Source organism: Gasterosteus aculeatus, chromosome 4, assembly GCF_964276395.1.
Source record: "Gasterosteus aculeatus chromosome 4, fGasAcu3.hap1.1, whole genome shotgun sequence".
Classification (NCBI taxonomy): Eukaryota; Metazoa; Chordata; class Actinopteri; order Perciformes; family Gasterosteidae; genus Gasterosteus; species Gasterosteus aculeatus.
Window position 1 is genome coordinate 35,283,558 of NC_135691.1, and position 18,278 is coordinate 35,301,835.

Here is an 18,278-nt window from a genome sequence, read left to right on the forward strand (position 1 = left end):
ACACACAGCCCTGGGCGGCGTCCAGGTGGACCGCCAAGCTGCTGGCATCACACACGTACGGTCATTTTCTCCTTGGATAAGCCCAGTATGGTCACACTACCAGCTACACACACACACACACACACACACACACATTAGTGTCTTAGTGTGTCCCTGATCGTCCAGCAGTTGGTTTGGTATTAAAACCTGTGGAGAGAAGAAAATACTTCAAGGTTTCTGTGATTTTGTGATACTGTCCTTAAAAAGCTCACACGTGTGCGCGTGCGCGTGTGCGTCTGTGTGTGTGTGTGTGTGGGTGCTTGTTTCCTCTGTGAGGTCGAGTGAAGTAAAAGAAAACGTTGCAGTCTGTTGTCTGTCACTCAAAGTCCTCTTAAAGCCACAGGGACTAAATCATTGTCTTATTATTACGTGTAAAAGCAGCCGAGCTAAACTCCCTCCAGCTTTTGCTTATTTTATCGATGTTGTGGAAGCCGACGCATTCCGAAAAATGTCCGGGACCACGGCGATGATTTTCATCCTTTCAAAAGTATTTTAGCGTAAAACGTTAAACAAGTAGAAGAAATTTAATGACGAACAATTAGGTGTTGAAGAATATTTAAACGTTTAAATGTTGGAGCTGCAGGCGGACGAAGAGCAGCGGGATTATTTTAATCCATGTGAGCGAGACGTTGGGATTAAGATTAGGACCCAGTTTGTTTGACTTTAGGCTCCTTATTCTTCCTCCGTGTTCTCCTGCTCCGTGTTCTCCTGCTCCGTGTTCTCCTGCTCCGTGTTCTCCTGCTCCGTGTTCTCCTGCTCCGTGTTCTTCTGCTCCGTGTTCTCCTGCTCCGTGTTCTCCTGCTCCGTGTTCTCCTGCTCCGTGTTCTTCTGCTCCGTGTTCTCCTGCTCCGTGTTCTCCTGCTCCGTGTTCTTCTGCTCCGTGTTCTCTTCCTCCGTGTTCTCCTGCTCCGTGTTCTCTTCCTCCGTGTTCTTCTGCTCCGTGTTCTCCTGCTCTGTGTTCTCCTGCTCCGTGTTCTCCTGCTCCGTGTTCTCCTGCTCCGTGTTCTCCTGCTCCGTGTTCTCCTGCTCCGTGTTCTCCTGCTCTGTGTTCTCCTGCTTCGTGTTCTCCTGCTCTGTGTTCTCCTGCTTCGTGTTCTCCTGCTCCGTGTTCTCCTGCTCCGTGTTCTTCTGCTCCGTGTTCTCCTGCTCCGTGTTCTCCTGCTCCGTGTTCTCCTGCTCTGTGTTCTCCTGCTCCGTGTTCTTCTGCTCCGTGTTCTCCTGCTCCGTGTTCTCCTGCTCCGTGTTCTCCTGCTCTGTGTTCTCCGAGGTGACATTGAGTTCTGAAGCAGAACTATTTATTTTTTACTGTCCTGAGGTTTTCAGCGGCGAGTAGAGGAGATGTTCTTGAGAATTTTAGTTGAAAATGTCAGAAAAATATCACATTTCCTTCATCACAAATCGCTGGTGTAAATATATATAAATTAAATTGCATTTTTGTTGAATTCTCGGTTAATTGATTAATCAATTTATCAGTCGTGCAGATTACTTTTAACGCTTTACCCTTCAAGGAATCAGAAATCATCTTTTACCTTTTTTGGTGTTTAAATAAAATATGTATGTAACTTCTGTCAAGTTCTGGTCTCTCACACATTTTAATAATAATCATCATTATTTAGTGGTGCATTTGATCATCAATCATTCTTTCCTGTCGTTTGATTAAATCCACTATTATTAACCCAGAAAACCAACTTCAATATCTATCAGAGCTTATTTCTAATCGATCAATCGATGCACCCGGCTGAGGTTAATTATGGATTAGGAATTATTGTGATATAGATCTGGGAATTATTATTATGTTAATAAAATGGAATAATTTGAGTCTTTTTTACTATCATATTTTCAGCACATTTAACTGATCATTCAAACTGTTTGTTACTGAGTTCTGTTTATTGATCAGTATTTGATGCATTGACGGGTCTCCTGCAGACATTGTGTCTCAATACAGCTGTTGGTCCCGTCTCCCCGGGGCTTGTCTTCAGGTCGGGCCAAGCCTCCGGCGAGTGAATGGAGGTCAATGCAGTGTGTGTCCGTGTGTGTCCGTCCGTCCGTGTGTGTGTGTGTGTGTGTGTGTGTGTGTGTGTGTGTGTGTCCATTAGGAATCAAGGTCAGCCACTCAGCACTCCATTAGGACCATACATTCATGTCTCCCTGTCCCTCAGGCTTCATCAATCACAGTCTGTCTCTCTGTCTGTCCGCCAGCCCCAATGAATCATGGGTAGTCGCAGGACTTGGACCTCTGAAGCGTTTAAAGTGCTGAATGTCTTTGAAGGCTGCAGTTCTTTTGAGCAACAAGCAGGGGGAGTGAGAGGATAGTGTGTGTGTGTGTGTGTGTGTGTGTGTATAATCTGATTCTCCACGCGCACACACCAACTAGGCGTCCAGTCACGTTACAGAGCCATATGCAAATCAGCTTACAGTTGTCATTTTTAGCAGCTAACACACACACACACACACGCGCACACACACACGCACACCGCCCGACCGTCAGTGTGACGCCTCGTGTGTCTTTGGCGCCCTCGGGGGCGTCTCACAGGTGAGGGAGGCGGAGCCATGACTGGATGTGGGGACTGTGTCTGATGATGTATCTGCATAAAGTCCCCAAATAGCAACAAACTAAAAATACTCCCCTCAGAGAGACAAGAGGTGTCTTCATTATTTTGTCCACCAGCCTTTTCACCGTATCAAAATCCTCTGAGGCTGATTCTATCAAACACAACAAAATGCCAACGCGCGCACACACACACACACACACACACACACGTCCATGAACAGACAGGAAACACACAAGCGCCCTGTGAACTCTGACCTGTGAACTCTGACCTCGGTCACAGTGAGTGACAGTTGGTCTGCAGGGCGCACGGTGACCGTCACGTTTGATGCATGTGTATTGAACTCTGACGCTTTCTCGTATCCCACGATGCCTTGCTGTCAAAGAACTGCTGACGGAAAAATGCCAACACACACACACACACAAAGACGCACACGCACACATACTGACAACAGTGAAAACAACCTGCCAATAGAACCAGTAGAAGCACCAGTTTGCTTCTTTTACTGACCTTCATGTCTCCAACTCCAAACAACGCAGTACAGATGCACAGCCTGATGAGTACTAATGGTTCCTTTACTAATCTTCTCTCAGTGCAGATCAACCAGCGTTAAGCTAAAGGAGGCGTGATGTTCAGGAACAGCAGGTGTGATCTCAGCGTCACACACCTTTAAACATCACACAGTTCAATGAAACATCACGGCTGGTTATTGTTGCTTAGCTGTTTATTTAAAGGAGAACCTTTACTGATTGGGGAAATCGTTGTCTGCATTGGACGCATCACACACAGTGGGAGCAGCGTGCAGCAGTTGGGTGTCTCTTGCTCTTGGACACTTGGACAGCCGGGGATCAAACCAGCAACCTTTCAGTTCCCAGCGCACCCTCGCAAGGAAGACTTTTTACATTTTACACCTTGAAAAAAAAACCCTCCCCAAAGAGAATGATTCTTCAGATTATAGTTAGTTATTCTTCTATTTTATCATTTATCCTTAATTCATTTAAAGCTAAATATGTAAATATTTGTCTACGTGATGAAAGGCTCTGGGTGGATTGGAGATGGTTGGATCCCACGAGCCAGAACCAGAATGTGCTGAGGACACCATCAGAGGCTTCTAATGTGCCTCTGGTCGGTGTATCATCCACCGTCTGGACCGAAGCAAGAACCGGATCAAACGGCCTCGATGTAAAACCACTCTGGGCTCTTCTCGTGTTTGATCAAATCCTGGCGACAGATTCTGTTGGAGTCTTTGACTCCATTTGGGCCCAAACGTTGGGCGAGCCGGCTCTTGGCCCTCCTGTGGTTCTGCTTCTCCTGGTTCTCATCTCCTCGGCCAACGGGCCCCGCGGAGCCTCTGTGATCTCTGATCAGGGCTTCTGACGGGATCGCCTCTTCACGTAAACACATTCATGTATTGACGGCTACCCGAACAGCTCCTTAGCTCGTTAGCCCGTTAGCTAGTAAGCTAGTTAGCGTGTTAGCCAGTAAGCTAGTTAGCGTGTTAGCTTGTCGCGGCTGCTAGTGTTGCCACCAGAGGCCCGACAGACTTTGCAACACATCGTTCTCTGATCTCACGTGACTCACGTCGGCTCCTCTGTTGGACACGAGTTGTGTCTCTCGTTGTTCCTCCTGCGTCGCTCGTGTTTTCCACGTAGCAACAGAGTTACTTCTTGTTGTGAGCTTTACCCAGCATGCAGTTCGGCGGTGTGATTTTACGCCTGTATAATTATTGGTGTTACAAATAGTTTGCGTGCCTAGCTGCTGTTGTGGTGTTTTACCCTGTTAACGGGTTTGCTGTGCGCTGTTCTTTGTTGTTATAACCATGGCTCAATCTCAACGCACATCAGGCGAGTAGCTCCGCCCGCTCGCCGCTCTGCCATGACGCGCTGAAATGAACTCTGAGCCACGTCGGTTGTTTTCCGGCGTAACGCCGATGTGAACGAACCGCTTCACCAGCTGAAGGCACAGAACACCTCTTAGGGTTTGATGACTTCATGTTAGACTGGAGGAACTGGTCCCGCGGTCACATGACCACACGGCGCCTCTCTTCAGCTCCGTTAAACACAGACCTGAGGTCAGTCATTTAGCCAAGAACGCAGTGACTTTGAGACGAGGCAACAGGAATAAAACACGGTCTCACTCCTCCAGCTCTCTGTAAATAATAGATTCATTCTTGTGTAAATATTAAAGGCCTCTGACGTTCTCCTCCCTTCCACCGGGTCGCTCCCTCGTCGTCCATCACGGACCCCGAGTGTTCGTCAGAGACCATTGATGAAGAGGAACCTTTGGTTCTCTCCCATTATCGGTTTGTTTACTCTGAACTTCATTCTGGATTTCTGCTCTCTGATGATTCCATTTGTGGCTGAACCCGAAAACCTGCTGGTCATGAATAATAGTTCAGCTTCCACTGACGGAAATGATGTACAAACAAACAAAAACATATTATTTTGGGAGCAAAAACACAAATTCAATGACATTTCTCTTTTTTATCGGTTACTTTTTACTTTCATCCTCCTCTCCTTGTTTCCTCCCCTCGCTTCACCTGTCCACTTTATTTTGTTTCTATAGCTTCCTAGTATGTCCCCTTTCCTACTTCCCTCTTAGTCATCTCTGTTTCCTTCCCACCTCTCTCCTTTTCTCTCTCTCTCCCTTCATCCTCCTCTCTTTGTCTTCCTCTCGATCCCTCGTCTCGCGCCCTCCTCCCCCTCACTGAAATTAACAGTGTGAACGAAGAGGAAGATAGGAAAGGAAACAAGCAGTGAAAAGGGAAAGAAGAAGGAGGAAGGAAGGAAGGATTTTGACAAAGGAAGGAAGGGTGCAACAAAGGAAGCAAGGAGTCAATGAAGGCAGGAAGCTCGCCCCGTCTCCCTGCTGACTGCTCGCTTACAGTGTGCACACACACATCCATGGAGTGCTGAGGTGGAGGAGTGGCGTGCTGCCGCGCGCGTGTGTGTGTGTGTGAAAGCTGCTCTGTGATTGGACGAACCCGGCGAGATGCACCAACAGCCCAAAGAAGCAGGGAGCAGAGGAGGAGAGCGAGGCTGCAGATAGAGCAGAGAATACAAAGAGCATGTGAGTGTGTGTGTGTGTGTGTGTGCGTGTGTGACACACAGAGGTGTGTTTGTGTAGAGCAGCGAGGAGGAAACCCGATCTCTCTGTGTGGAATAACGCTGTCCGTTAGCTTGCCTGTTGGTTTTTGCCGCGAGCTCTTAGCTCTAGCCCGGCCCGGGTCGGCCCACCCGAGAGCCGGTGCTGGTGGAGGTGGCGGCGGCGGTGGCGGTGGTGGTGGGGGGCGATGGAGCGGTTCCTGGCCCTGTTGCGCCTGCTGAGCAGGAGGAGGCGAGGGAGGAGGTACCGGGCGGATGACGACTACCAGGAAGGCTACGAAGACGTTTACTACTACACCAGCAAGTACAACGGCCGCCTACCGAGTGAGTCCCACGGGCGCCGCGGGGGCTTTGTTCCCCTGCTGCTGGGGGAGACCCCGTCACCACATGTGTGTATTATAGACACACTCAGGTATCCAGGCTTCGGCCAGGTGGTTTGTGGGTAATAACAAGGTAGGAAGTGTTGACTGTGGGAAGGAATGTGTACCATGCGGGGACACACACACACACACACACACACACACACCTAGGTGTGTCGGACCCGGTTCTCTTCTGGTGTAAACGGCGGTGAGGAGACACACTCACGAGGTCTGTGCTCACTTATTGGGGTCAATCGATCTGTTGATTAATTTCTGCCATTATTGATCGTCACAATGAGAGGCGGGAGTTTCCAGACTGAAACGGCCTTTTCAAAATAAAACGACGTGGTCAAACGCCAGCTGTTAAATACCGTGCTGAATGGAGGTAAAAGGACCAAGAGCAACACAACTTGATTGTATTTGATAAAAGTGCAACTGTACAAACAACACGCTTGTTTGTTTATTTATTTACATTCCACTAAATGTAATCAGCTGTAATCCACCTGCACCCATGTGGCGACAACCTCTGAAACTACAAGTCATGCAAGTGCATCGACTTGAGACCCCATCACGTCTCGATAACGCTTTGTCCCACTGATGCGATCAGGCCCAAATTATATATATAAACATGCTGTGTGTTGACTGATTGCTGCGTTATTCCTTTGTTTGTGTAGCGGAGCTGCCTAGAGACATTTTTTGAAGCTGTGTGTGTGATTGTTCATCACAGCGTGTGATTCTATATGAAGGCATTTTAAGGTTGGTTGAGTGGTTGACCCGGAGACACACACACACACACACAGACACACACACACACAGACGCACACAGACGCACAGACACACACACACACGCACTAATCAGGCTTTGTTTAACCTGCTTTTGCCCGTTTAACTTAGATATTCTCTTTTTGTTCTTCCTGTCAGGACCTGCCACTACTTTACCCACAATGCAACTCAACCTCCAGGTCACTCAGAGGTTTCGTTGCAGCACTTTCAGAAATATTTCTATATATCATAAAAATAAGTAAATCAATAGCGCAAAAGAAACGTCTTTCGTGTGTTTGTTTTGGAGCGAGTTGTTTGACTGTTTTGAATTTCCTGGTTTACAAACAACAACAACATCAAACTGACGAACAACGTCGCTATGGCTACCAACCGGCTGTGGTCATGTGACCCTGCTACCAGACGTTAGCAGTTAGTTAGCAGCTGTGTGCTAAGCTACAAACAATCCATGTGAGTACAGTTCCTACAAAGCCCCAAATGTTCCTGTGATGGAGGCGAAGCCCCGCCCCTCTCTCCTCCTCTCTCCTCCTCTCTCCTCATCTCTCCTCTCCTCCTCTCACCTCCTCTCTCCTCATCTCTCCTCACCTCCTCTCTCCTCATCTCTCCTCTCACCTCCTCTCTCCTCCTCTCTCCTCTTCAATCCTCTTCTCTCCTCCTCTCCTCTCCTCCGCTCTACTCCTCTCGCCTCCTCTCTCCTCTCCCCTCTCCTCCTCTCTCCTCCTCTTCAATCCTCTTCTCTCCTCTCTCCTCTGTCCTCTCTCCTCCTCTCTCCTCCTCTCTCCTCCTCTCGCCTCCTCTCTCCTCTTCTCCTCCTCTCTCCTCTCACCTCCTCTCTCCTCTCCTCTCCTCTCCTCTCCTCCTCCCCCCGGCTCATTACTGGAGGCATCATGGTGCATAAATCAGCTCATGAGGAGTTCAGTATTCACGTGTTGACATGCTGCTAATTAATGCCTTAAATAAGGGCTTCATTTGCAAAACTGCTGGTGTTCGATGCAGATTAAAGAGTGTGTGCGTGTGCGTGTGTGTGCGTGTGTGTGTGTGCGTGTGTGTGCGTGTGTGTGTGTGTGTGTGGGTGTGTGTGTGTGTGTGGGTATTAAATCTCCTGATTCTGGTAACAATGAGTAAGAAAATGTTTTTCAATTTTATTTAAATTTCTTTTGTTTGGCCCTTAAAGAGACGACGACCCATGTTTCATTAGCCAACATGTTTTGAGTATGTTTAACTTAAGAAGCTAAGTAACATAAATAGTGTGTGTGTGTTTCTTCAGTGAAGCACCTTTGACTAACGCGGAGGCGTCGGGGATTCAGAGCACCTCCCTCCTCACGTGTTCAAATCAAAGAACAACCGTTTCTCTCCTGAACCAAACCAACAAAACGCGAGTGAAGAACAGCTCATAGTGTCGTAGTATCTGACTGAGAGCGGCAGCAGCAACTGAAATACTCTGTTAGGATCCACGTCGTTGTTTTCAGTGTGTTCACGTAGCTCGGGAATACACAACCGCAGTAAAAGAAGGTGTACTTGTACACAGAGTACACACAGGCCTCCTGGTTGATTACAGAGCCGTCTGCTCATGTCACACCAGACCTGACAACCTCCAATTAAAGGTGCAACCGCGTGATTACCGCCATCACAAGTGTGTGCGTGCGTGTGTGTGCGTGTGCAGAGATGTCACAGCGACTCAAAGCCATGTGTGTAACTGTGGGAGTTGAGCGTTGACACAGTTTGTTGTGACTCACGTACAGTGTGATGTCAGTGAGCCTCGATCAGAACCGGCTTCATCGTTCACGCGTACGCGGTTTGTTCTCCGCAAACAGACAAATAAACAGGAACCTTTATGGCGCGGTTCCACCGAGCGGTGCGGGTCGGGTCCCTTTTATTTGTGTCTCTTCTGCCAAAAGTTGAGAAAGGTACCAAAAATCCGAACCGTACCACCTTTTGGGTTCCCTTCCGTTGGGGCACCTTGCACAGCTGTTTGGTACTAAGGGGCGGAGCTAGACTCACTGCAGAGCGTTGATTGGTTGAAAGAGTGTCGTCATTTGCGCTGTGTTGTTCCTTGCAGCCTTTGCTCAAACAAAGATGGTCGTCTCCTTGTGACAAACAGCCACATGTGGAGAAGCAGGAACAGGATCGGCTGCACGTCCTCCGTTGTTGTTCGCGGTTAGCTTTTCGCAAGATCGAATGACGTCAATCTACTTTCCGTCATACACCACGCCTATCACGTGACGTCATCACTACTTTCTGGAATACACCACGCCTATCACGTAAGGGTACTGTTGGCGGTGGAAACACTCGCCAAGTCATGGTTAACAGACCCGACCCGTACCGCTCGGTGGAAACGCGCCATAATGAACAACAGTAGAAGCAGTAGCGCGGATAGAGGTAAAGGCCCTTCATGACGACACAAAGTCTCTGTACGTTCCCAAAGTATGTGCGTGTCTCACTGGTTAACTGGTGGTTCTAGTGGCTCTGCTGGTCCTGGGGGTACTGCTGGTTCTGCGGGTCCCGGTGGTTCCAATGGTTCTACCGGTCCTAGTGGTTCTATTAGTAGTTGTGGTGCTGATGGTCCCTGTGCTACTGCTGGTTCTGCTCATTCTGCTGGCCCTGGTGGTTCTTGTGGTTCTGCTCCTTGTTGTGGTCCTGGTGGTGCTACTGGTCCTTGTGGTTCTACTGATCCTTGTGATTTTGCTGGTTCTGGTGGTCCTTGTGGTTCTGCTGGTCCTAGTGATTCCAGTGTACAGAGCTCTGTCGAAGGTCCTAGAAACCTGAAGGTCTCTAGGACTCTCTCCTGCAGGTCTCCTGCTACCTCCATTCCACCTCTGCAGCTCATCCAGAATGCAGCAGCTCCACTGGTCTTTAACCTTCCTAAGTTCTCCCTCACTCCTCCACTCCTCCGCTCTCTTCACTGGTACCGGTGGTTCATCCAGTTCTAAACATGGTGCTAAGGTACCACGCTGTGAATGGATGGGGTCCAGCTTACATCCAGGACCTGGTCCAACCCGACATCCCGACCGCACTCTCTGCTCTGCATGTGATAAACTGCTTGTTCCTCCTCACTGAGAGCAAAACACTCGACTAGATCTCCACTCTTTGCTGTCCTGCTCCTAAATAGTGGAAGGAGGTCTGTGAAGATATCAGGACCACAGAGAGCCTTCACATCTTCAGACTAAAGACACTCCTCTTCACACTCTACCTCCACTAACACACTAACTAACTGTAGCACTCACATTGGACTTATACAAACAGAGTCTGAGCGATCGCTGTTCCGAGGCGCCATCTTGCTTCTTCATCCATAGTGTTTCACTCTGCTTTGATCATTTTGAAACGCTGGAATCTGTGACGATGACGTGGTGTGTGTGCGTGTGTGCGTGGGTGTGTGTGTGTGTGTGAACACCCCCTTTCATTTCTCCAAATCCCTCTTTGTACGGTCGCTCTCTTCCCTCAATTATTCATCAGCCCGTTGCCACGGTAACAGCAGCAGCCGCTGTGTGTGTGTTGCAGTTGATGTACGTAGGATGACTTTTTAACTGTAAACAGGAAGTAGTAGTAGTAGAAGTAGGTGACAGGTACTACATTACATGTTTTACTAAGATTAACTAATTATTCATTATTGACTAATGTCCTGTTAACAGCTGATGGTTCTGTTTGGATTGTCTGGTTCTAAATGGGGTTTGTCTGGTTCTGGTCGCAGTGGTTCTTGAAGAAGCAATTGGTGACAACGTATACGAATAAGTTGTATTGTTTGGTAGTAGTAGTACTCACAGTAGTATGTGGAGGACTGTCTGCTGTGCTACATGTGGTCTCCAGTAGGGGGCGACAGAGACTCAGAGCGGTTGATCCCTGAGGGACCAGCAGGGGGCGGCAGAGGTCACCTCAGAACCAACCCTCTGTTTACTGTGAGGCGTGTGGGGGGAGGGGCATAATCAGTGTGCCCCTCCCCCCCACAGAGACAGATGTGTTTAACTTGCAGCATGTTGACCTGTATATTCCTGCAGTTATAGTAATGTTAAGACCTTTAGCGCACACACACATTAATCCGGTGACTAATCTCCTGCTGGGACACTGACCCACATTTCAGACCACTTCACTACCTGCTGAACGAGGACACGCCCCCCCCCTCTCTCTGCCAATGGCATCACAGATATTCATACCGCTGTTTGCTCATTGGTTAATTCAGTGCCCAGGAAAAAAACATCAAGTACTACTACGCATACCTGTTTATGGAGTAATGCATTATGGGTAATGTAGTTTCCAGATAGACAGCTTATGGAATGCTGGTTCCTCCTTCACATCCTCCTTCCTTTCCTTATTTACTCCTTCCCTCCTTCCTTTCTCGTGTCCTTCCTTCCTTTGCTCTTACTGTAGTTCCTTTTTGTCTCACATGACCTCCATCCTTATTTCCTTCCCTATCATGTATTTGTATTTCTTTCATTTCTTGTTTATTTTATCTCTTTCTACTTTTTGCAATTCCTTTCCACTCTCCTTCTTCTTCTCTCCTTTGTAACCCAACCCCCCCTTAACACTCCCCCTTTCTTCCCGCTGTCCTCCTTTCCTTTCCTTCATCCAGCTGCACAGAAACAAACCAGGAGAAGGAAACAGCCTCCCTCCTCCCTCCCCCCCTCCCTCCTCCTCCTCTTCATCCTACCATCTGCGCAGACTCTGCCCCCCCCCCCTCCTCCTCTGCTGCCTCATTTTGTGGGGGAGCTTCACATCTGCAGCGCTCTCCCTCTCTCTCTCCCCCTCTCTCTCTCCCTCTCTCTCTCCCCCTCTCTCTCTCCCCCTCTCTCTCTCTCTCTCTCTCCCTCTCTCGTCTGCCGAGCCTCAGGAAGCGTCTCCATGATGGCTTCGGTTTAAGGAGGTCGTCCATCACTCTCCCGCTCACAGAGGAGGAGGTGGAGGAGGTGGAGGAGGTGTAGCTTTGAGGCGGCTGCAGCTGCATGGCGGTGGGGGGGAGGCGAGGCGACGCTTCACCATGATCGCCGTGTCGTTTAAATGTCGCTGCCAAATCCTGCGCAGGGTGAACAAAGGTAGAGAGACTCGGGGATGCAGAGAGAGAGAGAGAGAGAGAGAGAGAGCTAAGCATGTTTGCATGTGTAACATACGTGTGCGTGCGTGAGAGAGAGCGACGGTCGAGTGACATTTGGTGTAAACTGCTGACATTGAAAAGAGAGCGAGCTGGTTGTTTATGACTAAAGCAGCTGTGTGTGTGTGTGTGTGTGTGTGTGTGTGTGTGTGTGTGTGTGTGTGTGTGTGTGTGTGTGTGTGTGTGTGTGTTCATTCTGAAGCTTCAGGTGTTTATTGCTTATCGCATTTTGTAATAACGGTAGAAGTACCTCAGTGAATACTTCCTCACAGCGGTGGGAGAAGTACATTTACTACTCAAGTACAGGTAGTTGTACCACAGTGCTTAAAGTTTAAAGTCCCAAGTACAAAAGTATCTGCATGTAAAAGTACAAAAAGTAAAAGGCAGAATGTTATATTATTTGTTAGAATTATTGGTGTTTTTGTATATAAATATACTACACATAATTCATCAGTTTAAGATTTTTATAATAGTCAAATGCTGAATTTGCAAAGCTGCCAAATAAATGTAGTGGAGTACAAAGTACTCAAGTCAAGTACCTCATAATCACGCTGAGCTTTGAGTGTTGGAAGTAGTATTCTTTAAGGTTAAGTAGAAGTATGTACATCAACCTGCAGGAAGCCATCGTAGCTTCCTTATTGTTGTTATTTAAACACACACATATTTATATATATATATATATATATTTATATATAATATATTATATATTTATAATTATTTTATTTCAACTTGCTCTTACTGTATGTGCTAAATATTGGTCCGTAGTGACGTTAGCAGTGATTTGGTGGTGTAGTGTGATGGAGTATCTTTCCTCTTGTAGTACAGCAGTACTGTGTGTTTTGGGGTCAGGTGACCTCGGCTGCTGAAGGTCAAACAGCTGCTTGAAGACAGGAGACAGATTCTGGATCAGGAGGATTATTAACTCATAAACTCTTCATCAAAACTTTATTTTATATTTCATGAATGATTAGTTATACCATCTTTAATATATTTGATGTCTAAATGTCCAAAAACAAGATTATGAAACAGGAAGTCTTCATTTTGGAGAAGCTGAGACCTGCAGATGATATAAATGATCATTATTATACAATATTTCTATAGATGTAGTACAGTAAAAAGTATGAGATGTACCTCTGAAATGTAGAAGTACAAAGCAGCAGGAGATTGGAGTCCTAAAGTACAGAAAAGTACCTCAAGTTTGTACTATAATACTTTATTAAGTGGATTTTGTTGCTCTTCTTGTTTGGTTGGAATTTGTCAAAATGGATAGATCTTTTAGATTTAGTTGTTTTATTCGTATGTTCTTTAAAGGTTTGTACACATTCTGTCATTTTAATTTTAATCGGTAAAGTCAGTTGCCTCTCTGACCAACAATATAAATGTTAACAGTCCGTAGTTATTAGTCATGATACTAATCCACCCTGTTTCAAAACCTGATAAAGTTTGTTTTAATCAATTTGTTTGGTCCATTAAACGTTTGAAGTATTATTTAAAATGTCATACTTTATACTGTGAATTTGTTTGCTAAAAGATGTGTATTTTTTACAGTATCTTTACCCTCACATGATATTTCTTACTGTGTGGTATTAATACTTCTACTGATCTTGATTAAAACATTGTCTCTCATCAATACGGGCTTAGATTGTTATTATATAACCCAGCACGTCGTGTGGTACACACAGCATACATGTCCCACATGTGGAGGAGGCTCAGCGTTTATCTCCAGTTAGCTGTGTGTGTGTGTGTGTGTGTGTGTGTGTGTGTGTGTGTGTGTGTGTGAGAGCTCAGCTGCTGGAACCAAACCGAAAAGCAGTGGAGCAGATTAGAACAAAGCACGACGACATGAAAGGACTCCATCGGTTCCGCTGCAGTCCCTCAGCGGCCTCCACAGGAACGTTAGCCGTTAGCGCTAACGTTAGCCGCTAGCGCTAACGCTGGACCGCTCCGCAAGCTACAAATCACATTAGAAATGAAGCGGTTCTCGTGTATTTTTGTGCTGTTTTTAATATCCATATTTTACTGTGGAAGAGGTCAAAGGGTCAAGAGGTCAAGGGAAAAGCCGAGGTCAACTTTGTACTGGAGCTGTTTTTAAAATAATCTGGAGCTTCGAAACCGAGAATGTCCGGGCTTTAGAAGACTGTTCTGGAGCCATAAAGAGCCGCTTCCAGGCCTCCAGAACCAGTGACACAACTCACTAGAACCTCAGGGAGGAACTGGGAGAACTTCACACCAGTCAAATGTTTGAGATTCAGAAGAGCCTCGAGGACGAGGGAAGTCATGTGTATTTCATTTGTGTCTTCCAGATGAGGGGCCGTACACCAAACACTCCGCCGGCTCGAGACCTCCAGATGGAGCGCTGGCCATCAGGAGGCAGAGCATCCCAGGTACCTTCAACATCCACCGTCAGCAACTGTTAGAAGCTCATAGAAGGTTCAGAGACAGTTTAAGGAGGAACGGGTGAAGCTGAGGAACCAGTTAAGGGAGGAACTGGTGGAGCTGAGGAACCAGTTAAAGGTGGAACTGGTGAAGCCGAGGAACCAGTTTAAGGAGGAACTGGTGGAGCTGAGGAACCAGTTTAAGGAGGAACTGGTGAAGCCGAGGAACCAGTTTAAGGAGGAACTGGTGGAGCTGAGCACCCAGTTTAAGGAGGAACTGGTGGAGCTGAGGAAGCAGTTTAAGGAGGAACTGGTGGAGCTGAGCACCCAGTTTAAGGAGGAACTGGTGGAGCTAAGGGGCCCAGTTAAAGGTGGAACTGGTGAAGCAGAGGAACCAGTTTAAGGAGGAACTGGCGGAGCTGAGGAACCAGTTTAAGGAGGAACTGGTGAAGCTGAGGAACCATTTGAGGGAGGAACTGGTGGAGCTGAGGGCCTAGTTAAAGGTGGAGCTCAGGACCCAGTTTAAGGAGGAACTGGTGAAGCTGAGGAACCAGTTGAGGGAGGAACTGGTGGAGATGAGGGCCCAGTTAAAGGTGGAGCTCAGGACCCAGTTTAAGGAGGAACTGGTGAAGCCGAGGAACCAGTTTAAGGAGGAACTGGTGGAGCTGAGGAACCAGTTTAAGGAGGAACTGGTGAAGCTGAGGAACCATTTGAGGGAGGAACTGGTGGAGCTGAGGGCCCAGTTAAAGGTGGAGCTCAGGACCCAGTTTAAGGAGGAACTGGTGAAGCCGAGGACCCAGTTTAAGGAGGAACTGGTGGAGCTGAGGAACCAGTTTAAGGAGGAACTGGTGAAGCTGAGGAACCATTTGAGGGAGGAACTGGTGGAGCTGAGGGCCTAGTTAAAGGTGGAGCTCAGGACCCAGTTTAAGGAGGAACTGGTGAAGCTGAGGAACCATTTGAGGGAGGAACTGGTGGAGCGGAGGGCCTAGTTAAAGGTGGAGCTCAGGACCCAGTTTAAGGAGGAACTGGTGAAGCCGAGGAACCAGTTTAAGGTGGAGCTCCGGACCCTGTTTAAGGAGGAACTGGTGGAGCTGAGGACCCAGTTTAAGGAGGAACTGGTGGAGCTGAGGGCCCAGTTAAAGGTAGAACTGGTGAAGCCGAGGAACCAGTTTAAGGAGAAATTGGTGCAGCTGAGGACCCAGTTGAAGGAGGAACTGGTGGAGCTGAGGACCCAGTTTAAGGAGGAACTGGTGGAGCTGAGGGCCCAGTTAAAGGTAGAACTGGTGAAGCCGAGGAACCAGTTTAAGGAGAAATTGGTGCAGCTGAGGACCCAGTTGAAGGAGGAACTGGTGGAGCGGTCTTTGGTGTTGTAGATCTCCTGCTGGCCCTCATAGCAGAACCAAACTCCCCCCTGTCATGTGAGGAGAGCAGACGGTCTTTCTCTTTTCTCAGAGTCAGATCTGATATTTTAGATCTTTGTTGCTTCTATTTGGAGGAAGAAGAATGAACGAGGCTCGATTAATATTAAATACGACATTTCAAAGAATCCATGATCTGTTTCATCAGCTGAATTCCAGGTCAGCTGTGGAATCCTCCCTCTCCTCTCCTCCCTCTCCTCCCCTCCTCCTCCCCTCCTCCTCCTCTCCTCCTCTCCCTCTCCTCTCCTCCCTCTCCTCCATCTCCTCCCCTCCTCCCCTCCTCCTCCTCTCCTCTCCTCCTCTCCTCCTCTCCATCTCCTCCCCTCCTCCTCCTCTCCTCTCCTCCTCTCCCTCTCCTCCATCTCCTCCTCTCCTCCCCTCCTCCTCCTCTCCTCCCCTCCTCCTCCTCTCCTCCATCTCCTCCCCTCCTCCTCTCCATCTCCTCTCCTCCATCTCCTCTCCTCCCTTCCCACTCCATCTCCTCTCCTCCCATCCCTCTCCTCTCCTCCACCATCTCCTCTCCTCTCCTCCTCCCTCTCTCCTCTCCTCCTCTCGTCTCTTCTCCTCCCATCCCTCTCCTCCCTCTCTCCTCCTCCTCTCCTCTCCTCCTCTCCATCTCCTCTCCTCTCCTCCTCTCGTCTCTTCTCCTCCCATCCCTCTCCTCCCTCTCTCCTCCTCCATCTCCTCTCCTCTCCTCTCCTCCATCTCCTCTCCTCCCTTCTCTCTCCATCTCTCCTCTCCTCTCCTCTCCATCTCCTCTCCTCCCTTCTCTCTCCATCTCCTCTCCTCCTCTCGTCTCTTCTCCTCCCATCCCTCTCCTCTCCTCCTCCATCCCTCTCCATCTCCTCTCCTCTCCTCCTCTCGTCTCTTCTCCTCCCATCCCTCTCCTCCCTCTCTCCTCCTCCATCTTCTCTCCTCTCCTCTCCTCCCTCTCCTCTGTCTCATGCTCGTCAATATTTCAGTGGTCTGATGAAATATTGATGGACTACAGAACACAGGACGACTTCTCGCCTCCCTGGAGATTTATTATTTTGTTTCCTGCCGGGACAAAACCAGGAAGTCAGAGTGCGGAGAGGTGGAGTAGACGTGGAGGAGAGGTGGAGTAGATGTGGAGATGGGGTGTAGATGCGGTGTAGAGGTGGAGTAGATGTGGAGATGGGGTGTAGATGCGGTGTAGAGGTGGAGTAGACATGGAGGACAGGTGGAGTAGATGTGGAGATGGGGTGTAGATGCGGTGTAGAGGTGGAGTAGATGTGGAGATGGGGTGTAGATGCGGTGTAGAGGTGGAGTAGACATGGAGGACAGGTGGAGTAGATGTGGAGATGGGGTGTAGAGGTGGAGTAGACGTGGAGGAGAGGTGGAGTAGATGTGGAGATGGGGTGTAGATGCGGTGTAGAGGTGGAGTAGACGTGGAGGAGAGGTGGAGTAGATGTGGAGATGGGGTGTAGATGCGGTGTAGAGGTGGAGTAGACGTGGAGGAGAGGTGGAGTAGATGTGGAGATGGGGTGTAGATGCGGTGTAGAGGTGGAGTAGACGTGGAGGAGAGGTGGAGTAGATGTGGAGATGGGGTGTAGATGCGGTGTTGAGGTGGAGTAGAGCTGAAGTGTGTCTCAGACTTGTGTGTGTGTGTGACGTAGATGAGTTTCGGGGGTGCTCGGTGGTGGAGCTGATGAAGAAGGAGGGGACGACACTCGGCCTGACGGTGTCGGGCGGCATCGACAAAGACGGGAAGCCTCGGGTTTCAAACCTACGTCAGGGAGGCATCGCCGCCAGGTGAGCACCATCTCTCCACCCCCTCAAAGGGACGACCTCCACCCTACAGTGTGTATACACATGTTGATTGTGTGTGTGTGTGTGTGTGTGTGTGTGTATACGCGTGTGTGTGTGTGTCTGTGTGTGTGTGTGTATACGTGTGTGTGTGTGTGTGTGTGTGTGTGTGTGTGTGTGTGTGTATACGCGTGTGTGTGTGTCTGTGTGTGTGTGTGTATACGCGCGTGTGTGTGTGTGTGTGTGTATACGTGTGTGTGTGTGTGTGTGTGTGTGTGTGTATACGCGTGTGTGTGTGTGTGTGTGTGTGTGTGTGTGTGTGTGTGTGTGTGTATACGTGTGTGTGTGTGTGTGTGTGTGTGTGTCTGCCCGTAGGAGCGACCAGCTGAACGTGGGCGACTACATCCGAGCCGTTAACGGCATCAACTTGTCCAAGTTCAGACACGACGAGATCATCAGCCTGCTGAAGAACGTGGGGGAGCGAGTCGTCCTGGAGGTCGAGTACGAGCTGCCGCCGCTCTGTAAGTACCGCCAGGTGAAGGTAGTAGTACTCGTACAGGTAGTAGTACTAGTGCAGGTAGTAGCACATCCATCTTCCACGTACGTAAGAAGGACAGCATTGGGTTAGGAGCGTTATTCGGAGGTCAGAGGTCATGCTGATGTGTTGCTGTGTTGCAGCGGTCCAGGGGTCAGGGGTCATGTTTAAGAACGTAGAAGTCACCCTTCACAAAGACGGAAACAGCTTTGGCTTCGTCATCAGAGGTGAGTGGACCTTAGTGCGTGTGTGTGTTTGTGTGTGTGTGTGTG

The 18,278-nt window shown here is 48.7% G+C and overlaps 2 protein-coding genes across 22 annotated transcripts in view; one reads left to right on the forward strand and one right to left on the reverse strand.

Annotated features, from left to right (window-relative positions):
* grip1 (glutamate receptor interacting protein 1) overlaps nt 1-18,278 on the forward strand; it is a 35,477-nt gene that overhangs the window by 4,270 nt on the left and 12,929 nt on the right. For 8 of the 21 annotated variants that reach the window (XM_078100763.1, XM_078100764.1, XM_078100765.1 and 5 more), the window contains exons 1-5: nt 5,604-6,016; nt 14,215-14,295; nt 17,342-17,477; nt 17,847-17,992; nt 18,150-18,233. In XM_078100763.1, the coding sequence (XP_077956889.1) occupies nt 5,881-6,016; nt 14,215-14,295; nt 17,342-17,477; nt 17,847-17,992; nt 18,150-18,233 (583 nt within the window). In that variant the 5' untranslated portion in view covers nt 5,604-5,880. Of the gene's footprint in view, nt 1-5,602; nt 6,017-11,654; nt 11,856-14,214; nt 14,296-17,341; nt 17,478-17,846; nt 17,993-18,149; nt 18,234-18,278 lie in introns of those variants that run through there. The other 13 variants (XM_078100776.1, XM_078100769.1, XM_078100771.1 and 10 more) reach the window with 3 other exon arrangements.
* LOC144406154 (uncharacterized) lies at nt 284-4,854 on the reverse strand. Its single transcript, XM_078100928.1, has 2 exons — nt 4,785-4,854; nt 284-1,299 (listed from the first exon to the last, which is right to left on the reverse strand). Exons 1-2 carry the CDS (start codon nt 4,852-4,854, stop codon nt 596-598), a joined length of 774 nt encoding a protein of 257 aa, XP_077957054.1. The 3' UTR covers nt 284-595.